The sequence below is a fragment of the Salarias fasciatus genome, chromosome 7 (genome assembly GCF_902148845.1).
Source record: "Salarias fasciatus chromosome 7, fSalaFa1.1, whole genome shotgun sequence".
Classification (NCBI taxonomy): Eukaryota; Metazoa; Chordata; class Actinopteri; order Blenniiformes; family Blenniidae; genus Salarias; species Salarias fasciatus.
The window spans coordinates 26,699,431-26,726,665 of NC_043751.1; the positions used below are offsets into that span (position 1 = coordinate 26,699,431).

A 27,235-nucleotide genomic window follows, 5' to 3' on the forward strand; every position below is an offset into this window, starting at 1 on the left:
TTTCGTTTTATTTAGTACAGGCATATCCTGGACAGCCGTATCAAAGGGCCCTTGTGATGTAAACAAGGGTCCTCGGGTAAAAAACCGTGAACACCATGGTAACATGAGACAAGAAGATCGAAAACAACATGAAAATACCAAAAAGAAAGCTATTTCTTCTCATTATTTTCGCCTACGTTGCATTTTCACTCTACGCTGCATATAATGTCTTCTTCAGCACCAAAGTAATCTCTCGCGTGCACAGAGTGGTAAAGAAAGAGCCAGGAGTACCATCGGGTAACCTCACGTAGCATCAAGGCCGTGAAACATGAATCCATTCATACATATTCGTTTCTGTTTGGAATAAAAGGTCGAATTTAAAATGTGTTTCCCTTTCTGCAGGCGGTGCCAGAGATGGCGGAGCTCCGTTTTTAGCGGAGGACTGGAATCCGTGGGAGGATGAGCAGGTGGAGTACAACTCTGCTCTGAACGTGAAGAGAGAGGCCTTCAAACAGCATCTGGCTCGAATCGACAGGAACAAACCCAAGAGACACAAGGTTCAGATCTGGGGCAAAGCTGCCATCGGTAAGCTAGCAGTTCTACATTAGCCAGTGTCCGGGTGAACAAATTAATGCGTTGTTATGGTGTGAGTTGTTTTAATGTCTGCAGCTGAGGTTTGTGTTGTGATTGTAAAAGGGAAATATCATGCAATTTTATGTCGATCACAATTAAAAGAGAAATCATTTTAAAAAATCAGGACAGTAAATGTGAAGTGAGGAAGGTAACAAACAATACTAACCTTTTGCAAACAGTTTGTTTTAAAATCAGCTTCAGCAGCATGCATATAATGTTATTGGAAGGTCTTATAAAGCTGTTAAGATGCTTCTTGGACATGAAGTTAAAATGACACTTAAAGGTGCTGTAGGCAGGATTTTTGCTAGTCAATGCTAATTTTTCTGTGTTTTCTTTGGATTAAATGTTAGAGTATCCATTGATAATCCTTTAGGAGTGTAGCATAATTGCACTACCGCAAGGGCTCAGCGATTCCATCTGTCTCTGTTCTGAGCTGAAAAGCAATCTCGACAGCTCCAGGTATCTTTGACCAATCAGAAGAGCTCCTGAGTCTCTAACCGTGATTGGTAGAGGGGCATTCGTCACACGTTCTTGTGGGAGGGGCTTAACTTGCGTAAGGGCGTGATTTCAGAGAAAACAGGACAGGGTTGGCTGTGCTGGGTTTCAAATCACCATCTTAGTTGAGTCAAATCGCCATCTTGCTTAGGTAAACCTAAGCAAGATGGTGGAGATGCTGAATCCTGCCTACAGCACCTTTAATAAGAACTTTAGTTCCTCAAGAAGATTGTTTGATAAAACGTTTGTGCACAATATGAAAAATGGAATGATGAAAAAAAAAATTAAAGCTGAGCTGAAACAGTTGTGCCAAATGTTCTCACAAAAATCACACTAAACTCAGTCGGGCTCTCCATGACTATTGGGGAAAAAAGCACAAAAACACGATACAATTTGCTTAAAGAGCATATCTTAAATAAGTGTTCCCATCATGCAGTATTGATTAAATTGAGTCAATTTCTTAATTTCTTTTGCTACGCAATTAAATCTTTGCATATTTCATCATTAATACTTGGTTAAGAGGGGCAGTCTGATAATACTGAAGAAGACTTTCCTCCAAAACTGCATTCATTTTTTTTCTTCCATTAGGAATTTACCTCTGGGAACATATTTTAGAAGGACCCCTCAACCCTACTGACAAGGTAGCACAATGGAGAGAGGGGGAGCTGCAGTCTGGAAAGATAGATTTCAGGTAGGAAGAAAACCCCTCCCCAAAAAACCCAATTTTCTGATCGCCTGCACACCAATTTATAGAAGTACCAGTGATTGGAACAGACAACTAAAAAGTCTCCTTGTGCCTTTTTCTCATCTTATCTCTCTGTGGAAAGTTTCTACACAGGTCCTGCTGTTGTCCAGGGTCACGTGCCTCTGGACATGAACAGCCTTGTTCTGGTTCTCAATGGCCGTGAGCAGCAGAAAGTCTCTTACTCCACACGCTGGCTGGAGCACGTCCATTCTTTGGTTCAGTCCCACACCGTGTCTCATGTGGCTGTGGTCCTGTTGGGCAATGAGCACTGCAACAACAACTGGATTGGCCCACACCTCAAGAGAAACGGTGGATTTGTGGATCTGCTGTTTGTAGTGTATGACAGCCCCTGGGTCAACGACAAGGACGTCTTCCAGTGGCCTCTCGGTGTTGCCACGTATGTAGTCTTGTGATGTGCACGTGTACTTGCACTTCACGATATGTCAGTGAAATTTTAGTGAAATATGTGGGAATGTTCTGTGTGTCTTTGCAGGTACAGGCAGTTCCCCATGATCAGGGCTAACGCCCAGCTGATTACCTCCAACCGGCCATACCTCTGTAACTTCTTAGGAACTGTTTACAAAAATTCCTCCAGAGAAACACTCATGCACGTGCTGAAACACTCCGGCCTGGATAAGGAATGCATTACCACTGTAAGAGAAAAGTAAGTCTCCCTGATGGGTCTTTCTAGCACAACATATGAAAGAACCGTTGCTGTTAATAATCAGTACGGGACTTGAGTTTACTGGGATGCAGTTTTAGGAAGTTTCTATTTCCTCTCCAAGTTTTGTGCAGTGTAGTGTAGGTAAACACAATGAATTTTACAAAATGAAATCATATAGTTTAAAAGGCAATACAGGGGCTTCAAAATCTGTCTCCTGCTCTATAAAGCTTGGAATTTACTTGGAGAATATAAACCATCCAGACCCCTGCAGTCCTCAGGAGGAGGTTTGTTAAGTGTTTCAGAGTCAGAGGACACAAGATGAAGCAGATTTTAGTTCCTACGCTCCTCACCTGTGGAACACACTTCCTGACATGCTCACTTCTTTTAAATCTAACCTTAAAGCGCTATTATTTGCTCAGACTTTCCAGTAAATAATAGATTTAGCTTCTTTTACTAGCTTTATTGAGGTAAACTTTAACTTGAATGCATTTTCTTTATTTCTTTATTTCCTTGTTAAGTATTGTGAACTGCCTTGTGTCTGAATGTAGTAGCTATATAAATAAACTTGCCTTGCCTTCAATAATCTTTGCTCCCTTCTGGGCTCAGGTGGCTCCTTCAGAACAGTTCAAATCTTATTTAGAGGGAAATGTGTGTTATCTAGTAGCATATTTCTTCCCTACCTGCTGTAACTGCAATAACCTTTCCTGCCTCTTTGCTTCAGGTGGCTCCCTCAGGAGACAGCCGACAGTCTAAGACGTTATCAGACGGCGCTGGCCCAGAGCGAGCTCACTCTCTGCCCGGTCGGCATCAACACGGAGTGCTACCGCATCTACGAGGCGTGCTCGTACGGCTCGGTGCCCGTGGTGGAAGACGTGCTGACGGCCGGGGGCTGCGCGGCGGGTCCCAGCTCCCCGCTGCGTCTCCTGAAGGCTGCAGGAGCGCCTTTCATCTTCATCAGCGACTGGAAGGAGCTGCCGGCCATCCTGGAGCGGGAGCGAGGGATGAGCCAGGAGCAGAGAGTGGACAGGAGGCGGCGGCTGCTGGAGTGGTACTCCAGCTTCCGCCAGCAGATGAAGGAGAGGTTCACAGAGGTCATCGAGGAGAACTTCTTCAAAAGCAGCTGAATTCGGTGCTTCGAAATATCAACAGGGGTTCTTACTAATTTCATTGATATTGTGGATTGTGGACAAACGTGACGTGCTACTGACTTCGTGAACCTGGTGATGTTCGATGTCGTATTCCGGTTCAAGGTTATCATTAAACAGTTCATGTATTTTGTCAAGTCGTTTAATTGCCATTACTAATCAGCCATTGCTAATCGGCCGTCTAAACAAACCATTTTTTTGCATATCTACATGATTTAAATGTTTACAATGATGGAATGTACAGGCATTTAGGAAGCAGAAATGTCCAGCTGCCTTTTCCATTTTGACTATGTTTTATATATTGGTGTGTATGTACACACTATTGTGTTTTTTTAGAAAATCCTGAAGATTATGTGTCAAATGAGATAATGCGATTTTAAGTCTTCTTTGAAAATGTTGCATACATGAAATTTATTTATATTGTGAGTGGATGTTGTTGTTGTGATCATGTTTTATGATTCAATACTAACAAAAAAAAGACGCTTTTTCTGTTATATTTATTTCAGTGTTGTGCTGCATGGATTTTTATGACAGTACAAAAAAGTTGCAATAAAATCTGGATGAGGAGAAAGTTTTGAACGTGTTCATATGTCGTGTCTGTTCAGCCTGCAGATGGCGCTGTGCACTAGTGGAATATCAGTTACTGCAAGGGGTTTCACTGTAGTGCATGTGGCTTTAATTGTTTAAAAATGTATTGTTTTTTTGTAAATGTACACATACTTTAATAGCAGTTTTAGAAATCTAATCAAACCATGCATGTCAAAATGTCAGTTCTTAAAATGATAACATTTAGTGGAATAACAGAGGTGCAGTAGAGCAAGGTGGTTACCGCACAAAGGAAACTTACAGCCCAATTTCACTGGCAAAATAGTGCAAGAACCTTTAAATTAAATGTTGACGTTTTTATTTCCTGTGGTGCAAAGTGCTCTGTGAAAATATCTTCAGAAAATGACAACAATATCAACATGAAGTAAATTTTAATAATACTTTCTGCTACGCTTAAGAAAAATAAAAATCTATGTTGTTTCTGAAGCTTTTAATTTTTTTTTATTGATTTGCTGGACCGGACTGGAGCCTCTTGCGAGCCGATTTTGGTCCACAGGCTTTATGTTTGACATCCCTGCAGTAGAGCAACAGGTGGCCTCATCTCTGATAACTTCCTCACTCATTGATAAAGCAGCAACAGGGTCACCAACTGTCCTATAAAACATTTCTAGTCGAAAAAACCTGAACTTCGTTGACTTGACCTCCTTTCTTCCTTCCAGCGTCAGCTGGGTGAAGCTGCAGAGTCGACTCACGGTGGTTTCCAGGCAGTTGTGATTGTTTCCTTCTAAACATTGAGCCCTTTTGCAGTGAGTCTTCTGTTTGTCTGTAACGCTGAAGGACAGGCTCATTTCAGAAGGAGTGTTTATAGATGTGGGATAGGTCTAGTTAGAAAAACAACAGACAAACTGAAGTGTTTGTTCAGCACAAGTGAATGTCGCATTCGAAGGCAATCCAAGGTAGAGAAGGTACAATAATACATTTTTTAGGAACTTTCAAAAAATGATAGTTAATAATAAAGTTCTTCATAAATAAAAGTCTGTCTCTCTAGTCTCTGTTAGAATATCCAAAGAAATTCAGTTTAGTAATGGTAATTTCACAAGAATTTCAAAGTTTCAGGTGCAAATGAATGTGAATATGATCTACATTCTATCTAGAACTTAATTTACCTTTGGAAATCCTTCCCACCCAACATCTGAAAAATTCAAATCCTGGACTCTTTTTAAAAGTCATCTTGAAATGTATCTTTCTAATCAAGTATATTCATGTTAAGCAGTGTTAATCTACATATCGCTGAACGTTTTAATTTTGTTATGAAGCTTTTTAATTGTCTTTGAACTATATCTTAACATTGTGTATAGTGACCCGATTAGTTCATACAATAATTTCATATTCGATTTTAAGAAATGATGGAGGAATGTGAGATTATTTCACTTTTAAGAAAACGTCTGAATCTTTCAGCGTAAATGCTATTGAATTTGGAGCATGTGTTTTTGAATTGTTGGAGGAAACTTAAAGAGAAAATCAATGTAAGTACAGGAAGAACATTAAAACTCCACGATACAGTGCCTTGTGAAAGTATTCGGCCCCCCTGAACTTTTTAAAATTTATTCACATTTCATGCTTCAAACATAAAGATATAAAACTGTATTTTTTTGTCAAGAAAACAAGTGGGACACAATCCTGAAGTGAAACAACATTTATTGGATATTTTAAACTTTTTAAACAAAACACTGAAAAGTGAGGCGTGCAATGTTATTCGGCCCCCTTTACTTTCAGTGCAGCAAACTCACACCAGAAGTTCAGTGCGGATCTCTGAATGATCCAATGTTGTCCTAAATGACTGATGATGATAAAAGAATCCACCTGTGTGTAATCAAGTCTCCGTATAAATGCACCTGCTCTGTGATAGTCACCGTTCTGTTTAAAGCGCAGAGAGCGTCATGAAGACCAAGGAACACACCAGGCAGGTCCGAGATACTGTTGTGGAGAAGTTTAAAGCCAGATGTGGATACAACAAGATTTCCCAAGCCTTCATCCACTCCTCCTCAACCTTCCACCCTCCAAGACATGTTTAACCTTACGAAGCTGGAGGAAATCACGTGCACGCTAAATGGTTCACTTACAAAATTCAGTCGAACATAGAGGCCTTTCTTTGCACATGCTGAGGATGTGGTGTTCACTGTGAAGCAACATTGGTCAGTACATAATCCTCAGCGAGTAACTTCACTTTTGTTGGATCTGCATTTAACTTTCTATGAGACTTTGAGCTTTGTCAACTTGTCAGATATAACAGTTTAATAATGAATATCTGACAAATGTAACCTTTTGTTCTGTATGTATTATTTTTCCTTTTGTTTTGATTGTCTTTGTCTTGTACTTCAATTCTTTGCGTATAAATATTAATTTGTGGTCTGTGTAAAAAACACACTCCAGGATATCCTCACTCTGAGGCAAGAGTGAATAACCACGACCCCAACACCGTGAAAAAAAAAATAAAATAATGTTATTTTATTAATATATGCCTTTTCAGATGTGGATGCATGCATGAGTGGATGATGTATTTGTTGGGTGGAAAGTTGTTTATAATTTAAGGGGATAATGTGTGTACAGAGAGTTGATTTTTAAACTGTATGAAGATAATCTACAAGTGTGAATAATATCCTTCAATAATAATGATTATATGAATGGGTAAATGCCAAAAAAAAGTTGTTAATGGAAAATGGGTGAGATTTAATAAGCTATGCTTCTTCCCACTCCTTTTCAGACATAGATTGTACGGTTCTACTGTTATTTGTTCACTGTTCATTTGTTTTTGTGTGTGTTAGAAACATTAAAGATGAAAATAATAATAAAGCACTATTTAATACACGTCAAGTCTGTTGGTGAGGAGTAGACTCATTTGCCGCTAAATGCAAATTGCAGCCTAATCAATAAAAACGAGTGTAACCACAAACTCTTTGGAGTCCGTGTAAAAACCGTGTAAAAACCTCCGAACCTCAGAAAATGAAACTTTTTCAAACAGCTTCAAAATGTAGAAAGGAACTTTACTTTGACCCTCAGACTGCCACCTGTAGGAATGGACCTTCTCGGGGTGCTATCACTGCGCATGCGCAATACTGCATAGTTCCTCTGCGCATGCGCCGGTCACAAAAACATGGCGGCATCCACTGAAGCTTGGCGTTCGTATGCAAGTATTTCTACTTTTTGTATTTATAGTGTATTTCGGTAATTTAGTAATTGAAACTCATCACCAATAGCTTCCAGTCCGTTATCTGTTCGTAAGAAGACGTTCTTTTAATTTTTTTTAAATATATATAAACGATCAACACCTCCACCTCGTGGCCTAACATGCTCACTACGCCGTTTTCGGTGTTTCAGCAGTTGGCGTGTATGCATTGGTTTTATGCAAAACTTTTCATTAGCGAACTCCCACGGCAGCTGAGACCTGGGAGCGGGAGTGTGAGTCCGCCGGTGTCCACTAGCTGCGCGCTGCTCCTCTCCTCCTCCTCTCTCCTCTCCAGCTGCTGCAGTCGGCCTGCCCTCCCTCCCGTCTGCCTCTGAGCCTGCTGGGAGTTGTTGGGTCGGGGTTGGGGTGGGGGGAGAGATCCGTCGAGGGAGAGCTAACGAGGGGGGCAAGAAGGAGCAAAGAGTGTGCGCTTGTGCGGGGACCAAACTGGAAACTTGAAGGAAAAAACAATAAGAAGAAAAGCGCAACACGCTCCCCGGTTCCTGAAGACTTTGGAGGCTTTTGGAGCGACCGCCGGCGGGACTTCTCGTGTGGAAAAGCCTTCTCGGAGAGCCTGAAAGTTGTCTGATTGTTTCCTCCTGTGTGTGGCAGGCAGGCAGGCAGCAGCAGCAGCAGCAGCGGTGCTGTTGCGCCGTGCCGCCGACTGCTCCGGGATTCATTGGTTGGAGCAGGATTGCGCATTGGCCCTGCTGTGTGTCCACCGCTTCTTTTTTTTTCCAAAGGGAAGAGGAACAATGAAGTGCTAAACGTCCTTCTCTCTCCATCTCCGAGCCCTTGTTGCAGAGTTGAATCCTGCTAAACAGTATTTTTCATTTATTTCATGAACGGTCTGAGCTGTGCTGCTTCTCCCTTTTCCTGCGTGGCGTTCATTTTGCTCGTCCTGTGCGGGATGCGTTGGCTGCTCTGAGGATCCCGCTTGTTGACAAACAGTTTTTTTTGTTGTTGTTGTTGTTCTACAAGAAGTTTACAACAAGCTTCGGGCCAACGAAGATAGAAAATGTCCACACCGAGGTTCAAAAAGGATAAAGAGATCATCGCGGAGTACGAGAGTCAAGTTAAAGGTAAAACGAAAAAAAAAAAGGAAGCGGAGGGGGAAATGCTTCGCTGGGGAATTTTCATGTTTCAGGATCTGCTGCGCGCAAAAGGGGGTAAAGAAAGATTAATTTAGAGCAGATTAACTCATAAATACCTGCATATGAGTCACAGGCAGTGATGGTGGTGCGTTCAGTTTGAAAAGTTATTACAATGGGACCTCCTGGAGTCGCTTACTGCAAATCAACATGCGCAAAATCTGCAAATAACTCAGCTTTTTCTACTCGATTACTTCCTGCCATGCTGTAAGGTTCACTGGATGTGTATTAGCATCACAAGAGGATCAATTAGCTGATTGAAAGATTGGTATGTTTTGGTAGATTGTCATGTGAAACGGTGTTGATGCCTTGGTGATGCTGTAGTGTCTCCAGGAGAATACCATGATGTTGGTATGGATGTTTAGAAAAGAAATCTATGGCATTCACAAATTTCACCTTTAATCTGCTGCGGCGCATTCTGATTGGCTTCCTAAATATTCCAACACTAACAACCTGTTACTGTCAGCTCCATCTGTAGTGGATTAGATTCTCTCTGTTATATTTTTTTTATCCTGTTTAGAGCAACGTTTAAAAGAATTTCCCTCTGACATTAATAAAGTATGTCTATTCCGTATTATTGAAAGGTATTACACCTAAATTATGCAATGTAAGAGGGCAAAGGCATAGCTCAGATCGTATGTATGAATTTATGTTGACCAAGTTGCTCAAGGGCACTCAGGAAAAAAATCTTGCTTGTGTATATTTTGAAGCATCAAATTACCCCTTTGCCCAGACTCGAGTGGGTGATCTGGAGGGGTGTAAGCTTGCCATAATGATGCCACCCTAACTTATCTGGTCTCCCTGGTGTGCCCTCATGCATACAGAGCAGGGCAGTTTATTTCCAGGCAGACTGACACAGGAAAGAGGCAGTTGTCGCTCCAGGGTAACCATGGGGATTTGGCCCCCAGCCAGCCGGCTCTGTTCTCCAGTGCCATGAGTGTGCTGAAATACCACCTATTCACATCCCCGTCCCCGACCTCAAAGGCTGAGGAAGAGGGGAGGCGAGCAGAGGGTGGGGAGGTTAAATGGAAGGGACCAGTGATGCTTGAGGAATTTCAAGCACATGCTGTCATTTTTTATTTTTTCTTTATACGAGGAATTCAAGGGAACCTGCCGTCCTCCTCCCTGTGAGGATGACTAAGGGCTTCCAGTCCGTAGTGGAGGACGGTGCTCCGTCATAGGGGGACGCTGAAGAAGCCATGACGAAGCCTCCTGTTCGTCATGCAGACCCCAGTGGGATAATGACAACCTGATGCTGAGAATAGCTGCTGCTTGGTTGGTTGGACCACCGGAGCCTCGGGAAACCAGCACAAAATCAGTCATGAGGCGAATGCACTTTGGTCTGCTGTTTGTTGGAAGAAGAGCAGTGAGAGTTTTTTTTTTCAATGTTGCACCACAGCCTGTGTGTCCCTTTTTGCATAATGTACTGTTTGCTGTTTTTTTGCATTGCAAATAACCAGTGGGTATTGGGCACTTTGTTGTTTGTTTGTTTTTTAATCTCTTATCATTGAAGTCTAATTTTCCTTGTTTAGAAAGAAAAGACAGGAAAATACAGAAAAATCCCCCCCTGTATCATCTCCTGAGCTCATTTTGTTTATGCTTGTTGTCAAGCATCACAATGAGTGTCTTTAGTAGGTCAGATAACTCCTGCAAATGCATGTTTGTTTTGGAAAAGTAGCTGCCAGGCTCATTATTATACGAGTAATTCACACAGGAAGAAAATGCTTAGTAATGCAGTAACCAAAATTCTTCTTTCAGTCATCGTCAGGTATTTAATTTTGAGGCGACTCCCGGTTTTTGCAGCTGGAAAGCTCTTTTATGAGTCAAGAGTTTATAGCGATAATGAGTGGGATCACATCTGCAGTGGACCTGTGACAGCCAGAGGCGGGCTCTGCTGAACAGACATTGATTACTGGAGAAGTAGAACAACAAGCAGCCCGGAAAACAGCTGGAGCTGATGTTTGATCTTCCAGCCTGCATTCTCTTGCTCTCATAGCTCAAATTCTTTTTTTTCACAATGTTTTGACATATCTGACGGCCGTTTTTTATTTTTTTATTTTTTTACTTCGTCTTACATAACCACGCTGTCATTGATTGCCATCGTGTCTGCATATCTGTAAAAACTCACATTTGTTTCTAAGAAAATTTCTTTTGATAGCCACACTTCAAATGTGTTTAATGGCTGGGATTAAGGTACTTCAGACTGGTGTATGAGAGGTTTTCATGTAGTTTGTCTGAAAGCATTGCTGCTATTGGTGACACCACTGTTCTCAGGCCCAGCTGACATTTCCTCAGGTGTTTTCCAACAGCTTCCTTTTTTTTTTTTTTCTCAAACCTCCCACAGTTGAAATGTAAATAGATGCTATTTTGGCAATCATGGGATGTTATCCTTTTATTGAAAAAGCCCTGTAGCGGCGGGCAGATTTAATTTTTGCTAACTGCAGAGTATTGGCATCTGCATCAAGACTCAGGCTTGTTTTGGGAAAACAAAAACATTAAGAAGATTGTGTTGAGACAGTGGAATTTGCTTTATGGTGCACATCCGTTGCAGACAATTAAAGTAATTTAAAGCAGGAAGCAGAGGTTTGTGACTCTGTGGACCGGTGGGACTGGATCGGAGTGTTTTCCGGTGGTCACCCTGTGGGTTTGGTGTCAGAGTGTGGCTTTATCTTCGTGGCGTGGGGGTTGTGAATCACATGGCAGGACATCTTGCGCCTCTGGGTCCTCTCCTGGATCATTTTGAAGGCTGACCCCCGACCTGCTCCTCACTGCCGTTTTGAAATTGCAGCCATTTGTTTATATGATGGGGATTTGAATCCAAAAAAAAAAAAAAAACCCTCCTCTGAGGTGGTATGACCTTATTCTCTTTGAGAAGATTAGGATTTGTCTGGTAGTAAAAAAAAAAAAAAAGTATGATTGATTTATTTACAATACCAACCAGCAGGGAAAGTTCCTGCTCAGCGTGTCGCTGACTGTCCACCACACAATCCAGATGTCACACGTCTGTGACATCTGCAGAACATGAGGGGCTGAAAGTGTAATTTTGCTTCAGATCAGTCTTTCATGGTTTCAAGTGAAATCAACCCGGTGTGTCACCAGACTTCAAAAAAAGAAATAGTTTTTTTCCAGCTCATCTTGCTGGAAAAAGATTATCTTACATTGCCAAACACTGAAGGGTACTTCACTAAATTTTGTTTTTTAGAAACTGGAAATGCATGCGTCAACTTACAAAGAGGTTTCACAGATGAAACTCTAACTATGTCCTTTATTCTGCTTCATTCACACAAATGTAGAACTGTTAACAGCCAATTTCATGCATGGTTCTGTACCGCTGGGTTTACATGACGTTTTCAAGTTAAAACAGAAAACTTTAGTTGCGTTTTGGGTGTCTGTCATGGAAGCCACTGGAAACAATTTTTTGAAAATGCTCTGGCTCTATAGATGGTGGAAAACTCAGCTTTTCTGAAATGGTGCTTCTGTACATGAGCCATAGTATAGTACAGTACAGCACAGTGCAGTAAAAAGAGTTTCATGAGACTGTCAGGACTCCCAGTCCATGTTTTTCCTGCGATTTGGTAGTTTTTGAATTGAGAGTCACCAGGAAGAACAATCCAACTCTGTCCATACATATATCCATGTGCTTGCCACTGTTGCGCACGTTTGTGGTTTCTTTCAAAATATAATCGAGAGCACCTCGATAGTGAAGACTATGTCCTTTTCAGTGTTTTTTGCTTTTCCGTGTAAATCGTTTGCAAAACGTTGCCGTGTAAGTGCAACACTTTTCTGAAATGAAAACCAAAAATTGAGTGTTTTCACTTGAAGTCCTTGGTAAAATGCACAAATGCTGTTTTCAAATACCAAATCAGCTGAACAAATGTGTAGTGAGTGACCAGTTTTTTAAATTTTAATTGACTGAATTAATTAATAGACTGATCAGCAGTTTGTTTGATGGTGAACTGATGCTAAATGATCATTTTGGGTCCATTAGAGTCCAATTGCGTTGCTTTGAAAATAGACTGATTATGCAAATGAGAGCAGCTGTTCTCCCATGTGAGATCCTCATGTCACCTTCGCCTTGGTGTTTTGTAAATATTGTCATTTGTAAGGTCAGGCTGTGAATGAATTTCAAACCGGCTGTCACTACAACCCGACCTTTATGTGACAGTTACATTTAGCCCCATTAACACCACGCTGGAGTCACGTGATCAAGTGCCTGCCTGTGCATGCACCGTCATGGAGAATTTCCCTCTTGGGGTTCAGCTCATCGGTCAAATACGAGTTGTTACTTAACGTTAAAGTGATTTCCACTTTGTACAAAGTATTGCATACTTCTTGCAGCAGATATGTACGTAGCCCTCCTCAGTCATGGCACAGCTGAGGTGTTGATGGAGACTATGGGTGGAGAGACTAATGGCATTTTAACGCCTCCTGGAGCACTTCTTCCTCAGCATCACACATCCATTCACACAGTCACCATCTGTTTTTACCTCCTTCTCCTCGTATAGCTGTTGGAGTGTGTGTCCATACATTGGCATGGCACGGGGTGTGGCCCTTGTGCACGAGTGTGTGCTTGCATGGCTGGCTGAATTGTTATTGACAGCACCATCTGTGGCGGGTCACCCTTTTTGCAGTTTTAATAAACTCTGCCGAGCATAAGCAAGGCTTTGAATTCCTTGCTGTGCTTTTCATTGCAGCCACAAAGGCCACCAGGACACTGCTGCACCCCTCGACCTTGCGCCATAGCTTCTAAAAACCAACCCTTTACCAGCTCCCCGTGTCCCCATAACCAAATAAACAAGCAGTCCAGTGTGCTGTCGTGCCCTAGTTAATGCAATTTCCAACCAGAAAGGACCAGCTCCAACCCGCTGCTGCATTACTCCAACTGAGACCGTTCAGACTATGAATGAATCGTGCATAGCTTGAAAAGTTTTCTTTATTTACTAAATTGCTGCCAGTTTCCCCCCTCTCAGTAGGTGGTGTTGGGGGCAGAGAGAAGAATCCCTATGAGCTGCTGCTAATGAGCTGGATGAGATTCAGCGTGCAGACGCACCGCATTAGCTAATAGAAGGTGCATGGTGTAAATGGAATTGGACCGTCTTTGGAGAGAGAGGAAAAACAGGAATTAGAAGTGAAGAGAAAAAGGCAGGGCTGAAGGGAGGACTTTAATTCCTTTGAACCACTGCTGGGTCCCAGCAGATGGACAGACAGGAAGGCAGACATACACAGTTTGACCATCAGGCCATGCTGCTGCCTGCCACCCAGTAGGACTGGATTAGAGGGAAGGAGGTTGGGGGGAAGGGAAAGGACGATATGAGGTCAATGCAGGAATAAGTGAAGGCGGAGGTCATAAGCTCCGACTTGGTCGACTTGTTTTAATCTTCGTCTGTGTGTGTTCAGGCGATTCATCTGCTGGGTGTAAGCCGTTTATGTGTTTAGCGGTGAAAGCTTTTTAAGATGAGTGCAAACATTCTGTAAGTGAAGTCTCGCGCTGCTTCTTATTTCCCGTCTTCACTCCCAACAAAGTGACATCTGCTCTTTTGGCCTCTTCTCTTTCTCTTGTTTGACTAACCATGAAAAGCTGTTAATGGCGGACGCTTGCTTATTGGCTCAGGTACTTCTCTACCTTGTGGGAACTCAAACTGGCCTTTAGATTCATTCACAAGTACAAGAAAATCACTGGAAAGCTCAAGATATCACCTCTTGGGAAGGCTGCTGGTTGGTTGAGACTTTTAATTACAACAGGATGCAGATCTGGTCTGTGATAAAGGGTCAAACATGTAGCCTTTAAATTATGCTATTATATTAGTTATGCAAATGAAGTTTCCCTTTTCAAATCAGGTTTTTGGTTGGAGTAAGCGCATTTGAGTTAGCAGGCAACTTGATGGTAATATGAGAATGAAGGCTTTACTCTCCACTCACAATCGGATTTGTGTTTGAGTTCATGCGGTGTTTGAATAAAGTACAATTATTGACACTTACAGGACTTTAAAGGACTGATTGTGTGAAAATTAAGGCCCCGTTTACAAAATGGTTTCAAGTGAAAATGCAAAACTTTCATTGCGTTTTGGTGTAGGTTTACTCAACAACAGTGCTTGGAATCCCCAAGATAATCTTGAGAACACAACTTTATTTAAACTCTGAACTTTCCTTTTTTAAGTTTGTCTTCTCACTTTACATCAAGAATAACTGTATCCGTATCCAACAATGTCTTTTTTTTCCAGCACTTGACAAAAAAAATCATCTTTTGAGATTAAAGGATCTGTATAACCTCGTTTTGAATTTTCAAACAGTATATAAATATATCTAAAATATACTCGGACACAGCTATGAAGCTGTTAATTTGTGTCATCCTGAACTCTCTCTCCCATCCACCCTCAACGCTGATGAGTAGAAGTTTAATTTACTAATCTCGCGACTCCTCCCCCTCCCTCCCCCGTTTTCCTCTTTATTCTGCGCTGACCTCTCGACCCGATGGAAGCAGGCATTGAGCCTTCTGTCCCCCTCATCAATAGTCTCAGACCACCCCTTGAGGCCTGCCTGTCATGTCGGGTTCTTGCCCCGAGGAGAAGTTTGTGAGGCCAAATAGTCTTATATAAAGAATCGGTCAATAAAATGTCAAGGAAAGGCTTCAGCTCTGTGCGTTTCTAAGCCTGATTGATTATTGCTTTCAGTCGTGAAGCCAGCCCCGTGGAGTACTGGTGTTGCGAACACCCCGACACGTCTGCACCGTCTTAATGCGGTCGCCCTCCTCTCTCGTGTGTTTTTAGTCGCACAGAGACAAACTGGAGTAAGTTTCCCATGCTCTCAACTCTCAGCTTATCAGCCCTCACAATGAAGGCTCATTGTGGCTTTGCAGCGGCAGGAGGCCCGGGCCGGGCGCGCTGCAGCCGCGGCTGCTGTGTGTGAGCCGCCTCGGGCAGGTCTTGTGAGCTCCGGCCTGAACTCTCCTCCACCCTCCCTCGAGATGGAAACTGGAGCCGTGGCTGCGGTTCCAGCCACAGATATGTGGGGTGCTTGGAAATATATAAAAAAAAAAGGGCCATTTACGGATAAAGGTCTGTCAGCCGTGTTCCTCCCCTGGTCTCGGAGTCTGACTTTCAGCGGTCACACATGCACAGAGTCCATTTCGGTCCTCTTTGGGCTGTGTCATGTCCCCTCTCACTCACTCTGTTTCCAAGCTTCAAAGAAAGTTTCTCCACATCCTGCAGCTAATGTAAACCAGAATTTAATCGAAGGTGATAGATGACGACAAAGATACACACTTTAATATTCTGTGAAGCTTTTCCAGAAAAAGGCTCCTTGCTTCTCTGCAGACGTGGTCAGCTGCTTCTATAAATATTGCGATATTTTATTGTCATGAGGGCTTGTGTCATGTGCTTATTTCACAGTGCATCAAAGAGCAGATATTCCTCTGTGGCAGGGATGCAGTCCATCTGAGTCATTAGTCATTTGTAGGAGACTTGCACAATCACACAGCAGACCAACATGAAGTTGCTAAATAAAATACTCGGCCTGAATTCACACTTCGATGCTTTTCTAGTGAAATCCCCTCCTTCTGAAATTATTTCAGTCAAGAAAAACATTCCTTCACTGGCTTTTCAAACATCATCTTACATATTTCTGTTTTTAGGGCACTCTGCATGTTAGATTTAAACCTTGAGTTATGACATATCCCTTAATTTATAATGATATTTTTTGTGAAAATGTTTAAACATTTCATGAGAATTTTTGCATTTTCGTTTTAGAAAAGTTTCATGTTTACATGGCAACAATTTGAAAATGATGTCTGATTACAATGAAACGGCAGGAATGCTGAAAAGAATGTGGTCACCACGTCAGGCCAAGAGCTGGCACTGTTGTCTGTTTCAATAATGAAACTACACACATGTACGCAGAGAACAATACACTGTAACCATTAATGAAAGGAGTACAGACATTTGACCACGAGGCTGTGTCGCCATTCCGAGTTACTCTCAACTCCAAAACTACCAGGTCCAGGAGAATCTGGGAGCCATGACACTCTGGAGGAAAACATGGTTGTACATCTACTTGGGCAATTACAGACCGTCTGTTAATCATAGCCGTGTTTCCATCGTCTACACACAGACCGAGTGTTGTGTTTTCACTTGTTTACATGTTGTGTACTTGTCTTAAGTTCTGCCTGAAGAGCCGTTTTCAATGAGTTGCATTTTCAGTGACTCCGAGCGACGTTGTCGTGTAAACTGACACCCAAAATGCAACAAAAGTTTTGACTTGAAAACTTTGTTCTGTAAACGGAAGCCTAAATTGTTTTTTTCTTAATTTGTTGTCATTTCTTTTTCTGCTGGCTCTTTTTTTTTTCTAGGTTAGGATGAAGTGGAGCACATTGGTGCCTGTGAGACGTCCCCTCAGATTTGTGACAACCCATTTATTCTAATTTAATAAGAGTGGCATGAGCTACAAAGGAACTTTTTTTTTTTTTTTTTTTTTTTTTCAGATCACACTGGTCTGGAAGTGGCACAAATGTCACGCTGTCCCATTCTGCCCTATTTCTCATTGAGCTAAACTGGAGCAAACCTCTTATGACACCAACTTTCATGTAGGAAAACAAACTTCCTTTTAATCAAAGATGGTGATATGCTCTTGGGTCAGATGACTCAAATGGCTGAATCTGCAGAACAAGACTGTTTAACACTTCAAAACGTCTGCGTCTTGTGTTTACGTTTGTGCATACTCGCTCACTCAGCTTCTCGGCATGGACGCACGCTCTGTGGGCATGTGGGCTCATATATCTTACTTTTTAATCAGGCAGCGTGGAGGAAGCTCCCATTTTCCCTCGGGGGGGTCTTGTGATTTGTCCTGTTTAATGGTGTGTCGGAGCGACGTGATGCACGGTAACCTGGCCGGGCGCGCGGCACATGCATGGCTGGAAACGGAGGCCCCGGCCTCCCCGGCTTGGTGGGAGACACAGAGGAGAAAGGCTTCACTCTCGCTCGCCACAGTGTGGAAAAACAAAGAGCCGTGAAAGCTGATCTGCCTGTTCTTTTCTTTCTTTCTTTTTTTTTTTTTGTTCCTCTTTGTTCCTCTTCGCCTCAGCACTCTGAGCAGCTGTCCTGAGGTTGATCAGGATCTGTGGTCGTTGTCTTCCTCACCTCTCGCGTGTTGATTAGAAAGCGTCGGGTGAATTCTGTTGGGGTTACCCTGCTACAGGCGAAAGTGGAATTGGATATCACCTGTTCAGACTTGTCAGGCCTTTTAATGACATTTTCTGAATGACATTTATGTTGTCACGTCAGTGCCTGAGAGCCTGCTCTCAGAGCGAGCCTCCCGTACTTCAAAAAGTGGGAGAGGTTTGGCACTTAGCGTCTCCCGAGGGGAGGTCGGAGGGGATAACGGCACCTCACTCTCTGTCACTTCCTCCATTTTGGCTTCAGCTATAATTATCTGGAAATGAGGACTTACTGAAGCCTCCTCTTTCCCCCCCATCTTCCCTCTGCATGCGTACGTGTGTGTTGAAGGTGATCCTGCTTGCCTGTCCCGGCCCCCTGTGCCCTGTGGGATGGGGGGAGCCATTGTGGACTTCCTCATTCTTGGCGGCTTGGCTTTCGCCATCTGATGCCTTGTGAGAAATCTATCCCTGCAGGCGGTGACTGGAATTGTGACAAGGCGACTGATTGGGCCTGGGGCTGCAGTGTGGGACTCGGTGAGGGCTCTCTATTTGAAACCCGAGTCAGGGGAAAGATTAGGATGAGATTTGAAGCACCGCTAATGCAGCTTTTTTTTTTTTTGTGGAAGCAAAGCTGGCAACAGAAAAAAGGAAAAAGAAGTGACTAAGTAACTGACAAAAGCAGACCTGAAATTAGAGATGTGTCATCCTTGGGTCGTACACATATTTCCTGTTAGATCACAACTGCATTACTCAGTGATGTTACTCATGGAAAGCAAGAGACTTGCAAAGTATCTGAACCAGGGGTGTCAAACATAAGGCCCGTGTCTAATAATCTTCTTTACCCTCTAACTTCAACATATTAGGATGCAAATAAATGAGTGGAAGTGATCCTGAATACATGTCACCTAAATGAACAGCAACAGCGTGGTTCACTGAACCTCTCTTCATTTTCCTGCTCTCAAGGTGACTCTCATTTATAGACATTCTTTTAAGGTGAGAACCTGGAAAGTTGATGTATGTTTTGGGAAGAGGATTGTGGGGGGAAAAAAAAAAAGAAACAATTTATCTGTGCCTCAGTTTTGACATTCAAGCTCCGCTGCACTGCAGTGAGCCGTCTCGATCAAGGCAGCCTCATTATTATGCCCTCGCAGTGCAGCTTTGCCCCTACAGATTTTTGTTGCATCAGGCTGAGAGCAAAGGATCCAAATCCTCCAGTACGGCATTAAATTTGCTGTTACTTTTTAAAGTTTGCTTTGAGCTGTCAGCTCGGTTAGATACAGCTGGAAAAACATGAGGTTCCGCCTCACATTTTCGCTCGAATTTGGAGATATTTGAAACTTTTATGACAGTAAAATCTTAATGATAGTACTCTCACTTTGGATTTCTTCCTTTTTTGGGTGTGGATGATTCATTCAACCCCCTCCCTCTAAACACCCATTACATTAAAAATGCATGTGTTAACATTGGGACGACACTGGAAAAAGTGTATCGTATCAGCATATTTCTATCTGTTTAATTTTGGATTATGAATTCACTTTGAAGTTTGGCTTCTGGCAAAAAAAAAAAAAAAAAAAAAAAAAAATGGTGGCATTTTCCTTTGGCTACAGGAAAAGACTCTCTAACTTCTTGATGGAAATTGACTAAATTAAGCATTTTAGATCGTTTCCTGCTTGGCCTTCATTGTAAAGATCAACTAAGCTAATCATAGTACCTTGAAGGTAAACAAGTTTGGAGACCCTCGTCCATAATATCATTATTCGGATCACTCGGATCTTTTGCGGCTTTGTGTTGCAGGAAAAACCCTTGTCCGCTCAAGTGAAATGATTCTTTTCACGGCTTATATCCAAGATCTCTGGCGAAGCCCCTCCACCACTATCCCCCACCTGCCCTTAATTCTCTACCCTCAATCTTCAATCCCGGCTTTAGCGCACCCATCCATGCACCTCATTACTTTAACCCTCAACCTGCTTCGTTTATCCCCAACCCCTGTGCCCTCAATCCCCCGCCCGTGACCAGCCGAACTGGGGACCAAAGTCAAATTCATAAATCATTTAAATGGAATTATATTGTGAGGCATGGACAGTGGACCCAAATGCAGATGGGAGGAAGACATGGCGGGAAGATAGAAACAGAGGCAGAACTAAAACACAGAGCCAGGACGACTTGGCAAGGACGCAAGGAAGGACAGGGTCCGGCTTATGTGGAGGATAAACCAGGGAGTGTAATCAGGAGGGAAAATGGTTTGTGCAACAGGTAACCAGAAAGAATACGAAGGAATCTGCATGTGAGCACAGACATGAAACTCAGGACAAGCCCTGGAAACACACACAACCAACCAGAAGTAAAAGTAGTCCGAGGATTGAGGCTTCGTTAACAATCTTTCAAGCAAAAACACATTTTCATTTCATAAAGGCTTCACTTTTACCTGACAGTGTTTTAGAAAACTAGCTGAAATATTGTATTTCTGTAAAACATTTTATAAAATACACTATAGTCCTAGATTATTATGATTTAGTTGTTGAAAACATTGCTCAAATATTGACCTATGAAAACAGCAGTTACATATTTAAGAGCAGACGTATCACTTGCAACAGTTTTGAGCTTTCAGTATGTCCATCTGGATATTATGTGATCATTTCTTTGATTTTCATTTTTAAATGAAATACATCGATTCTGTTAAAGTAAGAAGTTTTGAGCACTTCACCAGTTGTAAAAATCCTGCTCAAGATTCATGTTGAGCACAACCATTCATGTATCTTGTGACACCCACAAATGGAAGTTCCAAACTTGCATTATTCCAGAAGAAATAATAAAGTTACAAAAGAAATAAAAAATCAGGCTGGGAAAATATTGCCTCTTCTTCCTCAATATTTCATGTGTTTTGGCACATTTACAAGGCATGTTGAGATGCATGGCGAGGATTGTAACAGTGAAACAGAGCATAGTGATCATTTTAGTTCTGGATCGTCCTTGAAGTTCGTCCATTTTTCTCTTTTCTTATAAAGCAGCATTCAGCAGCGCAGCAGGCCAGGGGGCGGCTGCAGTAGACTGAGCTGTCTTCCAGTCCTGGGGTCGATGGTTTGATCCTTATCTTGCCCACCCTAATCCACTATCTTTGTACTGAAGTGTCCTCGGGCAAGAAACCAATGATTGACTTGCTCCCAGTGGTACGTAAGCGTCTCGCTGTCGGTGTGTGTGACTGTGAAAATGAGTGAATGTGACATATTGGGACAGTAGAAAAAGTGAACATATGCATCATAAATAATAGTAAACACCAGGTGGGTGTTCTACTTTTGCTTCACTGTTGTCCCAATGACCTTGCACAGAAATGATCAGTCAGATCAGTGTGTTTGTTAGCTGAGCTGTAATTTCGATAATGGCCAGCGTTTAAGTCCTGTTTATTCCACTTGGCTTTTAATTACATTGATATCTAGTTCCCAAAAGATACTGATCAGGCTGGTAAGTGAGGCATCAGAGTTAATTTTTCCATGAAATTCATTCTGATGTGTCTTTTTGACAGACTTCCTGCTGCAGTTTACTTAACTTTCCTTTCATTGACTGAAAATCATGAACATTGTTGAATTCAAAATTGGCTTTACCTTTTACTACCAGATGCCAGACTGCAGAGTTCCCCAGAATGAGTGTGTTTACACGAGGCTGAAGACGTCTCCATGAGTGGATTATTTCAGCTGTCACAACTCTGAGCGCCAGGTGGGAAAAACGGATGTTCGCACAAGTTTCTGGTTTTTGTACAACTTTCCTCTTGCGTCCTCAATCACACTTGTTGTTTACCCTGAGTTAGTAGACGGATTTATCTGAGCCGCAGTGTAGTCGTCCTTTATTGATCTTGGCGCATTTTACCAAACGGTTAATGCCCTGCGACTACTTTTAGTCACAAACACTAAATCACTGAAGGACGTCAGTCACGACCTGCAAATGCCGTTTGGGCAGGTGTGCGATCATTTAATCAGACGGAAAGATGGAAAAGATTACAGAGGAAGGAGCAGACGGACAAATGGCACACAGACACAAAGCCCATCTCTACACAAACATTAATGCACCCAATTAACACTCATGAGGCTCGCACACAAGGATGCTCTGTGCTGCTCAGGGTCTGATTTAACGGCATTACGCTAGTAATCAATACTGCCTGTGTGTGGAAACAGTGGGGTTTGTAAAAGTATTTTTAGAGAAAGCTGAATGATCGTGTGTGTGTGTGTCTGCATGGTGTGTGTGCACGCAACAGTACAAACTTTTATTTGTGCTTTGTCTCAGTCAGCTGCTCCTTTGTAGATAATGCAAATAAGACACGTTATTCATTTCCTCTGACCTTGAGACTAAACGGGACAGTGGATTTGAAGTTTGACTGCTTCTCAAATGATTCCTCCTCTGTGGCTTATTTTTCCAGAGGCTATTTATATGAAAATGTACAGCTGGGATTCAATTTGGAGATTTTTTTTTTTTAATATTATTCCATTATTTAAAGTAGGAGATAAGCATGATGAGGAGTGGGAGGATAAAAAGTCTATTAAAGAAACCTGAGGTTTGCAGATGAGATCAGAAAAGAGCAGAGACTTTGGCGCATGGCTCTTTTTATTGGCAACACTTTTCTGAATAATGTTTTATCGTCTTTTAATTACTTTGATTGTTGGCCATGAATGTTTTCTTTCAGTAAACTTGTATAAAAGATTTAATAAGCATATATGGTTGAAGTCTTTCTCATCTTTGTAGAGCATTTTGATCATTAACGAACATATTTTACAGCTATTTTCCCTCGTTGAGGAGTTATGAATTGCCTGTATAACTTACAGCCGGCCTCATTCTCTCTCTCTCTCTCCGTCGGGGCTTCTGCTCTCCGTTAGTCGCTCTCTCCAGTGGTCTTGCAGCACATGTCTTTGCCCCGGGAATTACAGGCCTGGTCTTGAATAGTAGGGCTGTTCCTCCTCGGCTGGCCCAGCCCTATTGAAGACCCACAAACCGCACATCCTGAAAGGTGCTGCTTTTTGTGGTTGGAGCAGCAGCAGAGTGAGTGGTGCTCAGTGACCGGAAGGGAAACACATGAGCAGAGGACTATTATTGTTATTTATCAAATACAGAACAACTACTGAGGGGCTGGATGTTTTCTATGTATGGATTTGATCTAAATTCATATTCATCCTGCTGTTTAACCCTGTACGGTGGAGGATTTATTAGATCTTACCTTTTCTCTGTGGGTTTGCACTGTCTACCTGCCTGTGTCCTGGTGCTCCTCATCAGTCTCTAACACAAACACAGAAAATGAGTGGATGTCAAAACCACAGACCGTGGACACAAAGCTCATCCTCCCGTAGTTCTCTGAAAGATCCCACCGTCTTCGTGAGTGGATGACCATCAGACAGGCTGATCACATTCCAGCCATACTGCGCTATCCCCAGAATGTGTTTCAGTAAACTCAGGAAGAAGATGCAGGGGACCTCAGTGTAAACAGATTCTTCTCTCATCCCCGTCCCAACTAAATTAAACCAACAAAAGGCGAAGAAGCGTTTACACAGCAAGTCCCCGAGGCACGGAGAAGTGTCGATCTGCTGTGTAATAATAAACACACAACTGTGTTTTTTGCTCCATGAGTTCATGTAACTGTTCCTTGCTTGATCTTATCACCTCTGTTTTGATTTTAAGTGTTTTGTTGTGACTGTATTTTTTTGCCTGATGCTTTTCCTCTTTTATTTGTACTGCTCCACTTGTTTTTTTTTTTATGTTTCCCCCATGCGGCGCTCTCCTTTTATCCAGAACAAGCATTAAAGTTGGACCCCGAACCTTCAATAAACGATAGACACTCCGAAAAATCTGAACAATTGAAAGACGAGCCACATCGTTTTTAGCGTTTCTGCCATCACTGTGTAAATGGACATTGTTTTCGAAGCTTTTCTGAAATGATAACACAAAAATGATGCGTTTTCACTTGAAACATTGTGGACTGGAACCTAAAACCAATGAGAATTCCCATTCCAAAGATGTTTTGTTGTCTGTGTTGCTGTCCGTTTCTTTCTCGTTTGGTTGAGTTACGGTACACGCCCTTCTTCGAACCCATTCCGACATTATTTTAAAGCCTCCTCTCATCATTTCTTGGACTCATAAAAAATACATTAAGCTTAATCATATCTTGTCTTTCCGGTGGTATTTGTTGTTATTAAGTTAAGAGAAGAAAAATAATAATGATATAAAAAAAAAAATAGCCCCAGGTTTGTTTATCCCTCCTCTGTTGTTTTACTTAATTTAGCAAACGTGAACATAAAAAGTGCATTAAGGACCTGAACTTATCTGAGGAGTCATGAGGGACACATCGAGGCAGGTGGTTTAGGAAACTGAGTGGGCAAATGTGCATCGACCTGGGACGAGTGAGTCTAATCTCTGGAACCGGTGGGTCGATGTAATGTTAACAGAGACGCTGCAGCTTCACCATTACTCTGTTCCTCAGAAAAGTTTGAGGCTGATCTTCGAGAAATCTGGTCAAAGGACCTGATTTACTTTTGCTCTACATGTTCCAGAGTGAAGAGTTATCTCCGTGCTCTATATTCGCTGAAGTCTTATCACTTTGTTCATTATCTGACACTTTGCGTGCCTGACTGCGTTCCTCGTTTCTCAGCTGGCATGCCGGCTCGGTGGTCTGGCTTTGTCAATGATACCTTAGCTCTGGCAGTCCACTGTCATCTCCTGTCCTCCCCATACTTTCTTGCAGCCCAGTGGTGCCACAATGTCCCGACTGTGGGAACACGTTGTCAGACCAAGCTGGCTGCAGTTCCGGCTGGCTCTGGGCCATGGATCTGGTGTCCCTGCCCAGCTCTGGTGTCTCCGTGCTGCAAAAGCGGCAGTACAAAAGAACAAGTCTTTAAGATGAAGGTGTATCTACTGAGAATCGGGGGGGGAAGCTCAAAGTGATTGTGTAAATAGACAGCTGGACAGAAAGAACACACAACTACACAGACAGATGGTTTTAGGAGGGCAGCCATGTGGACGGTCTGAATAGAGCAAAACAGATGGAAGGCAAACAATGCGAAGACAAACACTCATACAGTCTTGTAAGACCTGCTTGAAGTGTGTGATGATTAATTGAAAAAATGTCAAATAGCCTCTGCTTCTCTGCATCTCAAAAGAAGTGCATATGTTGTGTTTCTTGTTTTTATACTGATTTAAGTCAGGGTTTAAGAATTTGAACAGGGAAATGGTATGAAGGGATTCTATAAAACAGGGGTGACAAACGTAAAGTCAGTTAATTTGAATAACCAAAAAAAAAAAAAATGAAAAAAATTTGCATCATATCTGGACAGAAATGGAAACCTGCAGACAGGACTGAGCATCGGTGCTGAAGGGCAGACCGTTGCCGTCTGGAGTGTCATCTCAGGCTGCTGACAGCCTGAACTGAAACCAAGCTATCGAGTGTGCAGTGGATTGAGACGGGAAGGAGACCAGTGTGGGGTGACAACATGATTCATCTGCCGTCGTGTGCCAGCCATACCTGCACTGTAATTGACTGAAGCCCTGCACAGGTGCAAGCCTCACCCTGTCTTTTTCTTTTCCACCGTCTTGGGGCCCATTGGAGGGGTAAAATAAATCTGCCTTCTCCTAGAAACCGGTCCTCCTTTTCACAGACTCATCACCGCAGGCCACATAACTACTCCTCCATTCTTTAGAATAGTCTTACAGACTTTGTCTTTTTCAGCCAGTATCTTACAGTTTCTATTTGCTTCCCACCAGGGCAAGTAAACTGTCCGACAGTTGAAAGCCTGTGTGCATCCGTTCCAGACGTCTCTCATGTGACACTGTCTTCAGCTGCGCCGCCATGCAATTTTCATAGTATTGTTACCCCAAACAAACATCCCAACTGTAAGAGCTGTCGGCGTGTCTGGTCAAGTTTTTGTTGTTTTGCCTGAGGTTAGCTTTGTTGAGAATGAGTGGCTTCCTTGACATATGAGCTTTCGCCCCTTTATCTCCCATCGGTAATAAGCCCAAACCAAACACAAAGGCACGCCAGATGCAAAGCAAAGTGTCATTTTTCACTTGCGGGATGGAAAAAGTTTGAACTTGTGGTTCCTAGGAACTGCAGTTTTATTAAAACAAGGTAAAGACCAGTTTTCAATGTTGGGATTATGTCTATGGTTCTTCTTTCACTCACACTGCCCACACTGCTCCCTTAAGGGCAAGCAGTCAAAGCAGCTGGCTGTGTTCTCCAGATAAATGGGAAAAGTGGGTGAGGTCTGGCCAAGACACTGAAAGAGATCAATGTATTCCTCACAGATTCTTCTTTTCTCTGATGTAGGGCCACACAGATGTAGCTGCTTCCCATCCTTAGCATTTATTGTCCACTTTCTTGCTTCCTTTTTTTAACATGAAATGTTATAAAAGCGCATCCCACTGTTCAGGATTTTCTGCTCCAAAAAAATGATTTTCCAATATCAAACGTTGAGTCCCTGTAGGAATGAAAGGTGCTTCTGAAGAGTTTCCAGCCTGCTTCTTTGCATTGGATGACAGCTGTGGGGAGCTTTGATCCATGGCATTTACAAAAGGATTCCAATGGTTCAATGGTGACCCAGAGTTACACCCAAGAAAAGAGGGGATAGACAGTTCAAACGGCATCTGCAGCAGAGAGGCTCAGCCGTATCAACACAAGGCTGTCAAAAATACTGCAGCAAAATTCATATTTGCATTTATTATTTGAATCATTTTTAAATGTTTGCATTGTTTTCTTTTTTTTTTTAACCCTCAGGAATATATACTGAACAAACAGTTCTTACAGGAGCAGAAATTGGGAAGTTGGCATGTATCATTCATTTTGTAAGGTGAATCATGCTGCAGGAGTGATGTGAGTGGTTTCTGAAGATATTAGCATGATTTCTTTGGTCCAAAGCTGCCTTCCAGACCAGCTCCAGGTGTTGGTTTTGTCTGAAAAGCACGGTGAAACTCAGCTGAGCCACTTTATATAGGCACAGTTGGTATGGAGCATTCCTATAGCAGTGCAAGGCCCGATTGACTCCCACAATAACAAACCCAAGCATGCACATACAAGCACACAAATCAAGCCCCACAAAGCTGTGCTGGGCCGAGCGACGGTGCAGCACAGCAGACCGGTGTCCAGATCAAACAGAATGGCTCCGTGTTACCCAGCAGCTGAGCAAACAGCTAAAATGTGCTCTCTTGTCCCAATGTTCAGCTCCTCACTCTCTTATTTTGTTTGGATCAGAATGGTGGTCCTCACAGGCCACCGTAAAGTCAGCAGTGATTGATCTCCCTCCCTGCTAGGCCTCTCGTCTGTGCAGATGTTGCCTTAGCAACTGTGGCTTTTGGCCGATCTGCCATTTAGCAGTGATGAATCTAATTGGCACAGCTTATTGCATTTCAGTTATTGAAATTACACATTTGAAAATCATCTTGTTGAGTGGAACTGACAGAGGTTTTAGTGTTTGTTTCCACCAGTCTTAGTCTTTATTTTTTTTTGTAGTTTTGGAATGCATTGTGTTGTATGCAGT

At 42.5% G+C, this 27,235-nt stretch overlaps 2 protein-coding genes across 5 annotated transcripts in view; both read left to right on the plus strand.

The window, feature by feature from the left end:
• The first annotated feature begins 77 nt into the window (after positions 1–77).
• rxylt1 (ribitol xylosyltransferase 1) lies at positions 78–4,224 on the plus strand. The gene is made up of 6 exons (XM_030097141.1): positions 78–276; positions 382–564; positions 1,696–1,798; positions 1,935–2,249; positions 2,346–2,516; positions 3,238–4,224. The coding sequence occupies exons 1-6, from the start codon at positions 129–131 to the stop codon at positions 3,638–3,640; spliced, it is 1,323 nt and encodes a 440-aa protein (XP_029953001.1). The 5' UTR covers positions 78–128; the 3' UTR covers positions 3,641–4,224.
• A 3,596-nt stretch (positions 4,225–7,820) lies between these two features.
• The window catches only part of srgap1a (SLIT-ROBO Rho GTPase activating protein 1a), a 75,416-nt gene continuing 56,001 nt past the window's right edge, over positions 7,821–27,235 (plus strand). For all 4 annotated transcript variants that reach the window (XM_030096320.1, XM_030096321.1, XM_030096322.1 and 1 more), the window contains exon 1: positions 7,821–8,515. In XM_030096320.1, the coding sequence (XP_029952180.1) occupies positions 8,452–8,515 (64 nt within the window). In that variant the 5' untranslated portion in view covers positions 7,821–8,451. The remainder of the gene's footprint in view (positions 8,516–27,235) is intronic.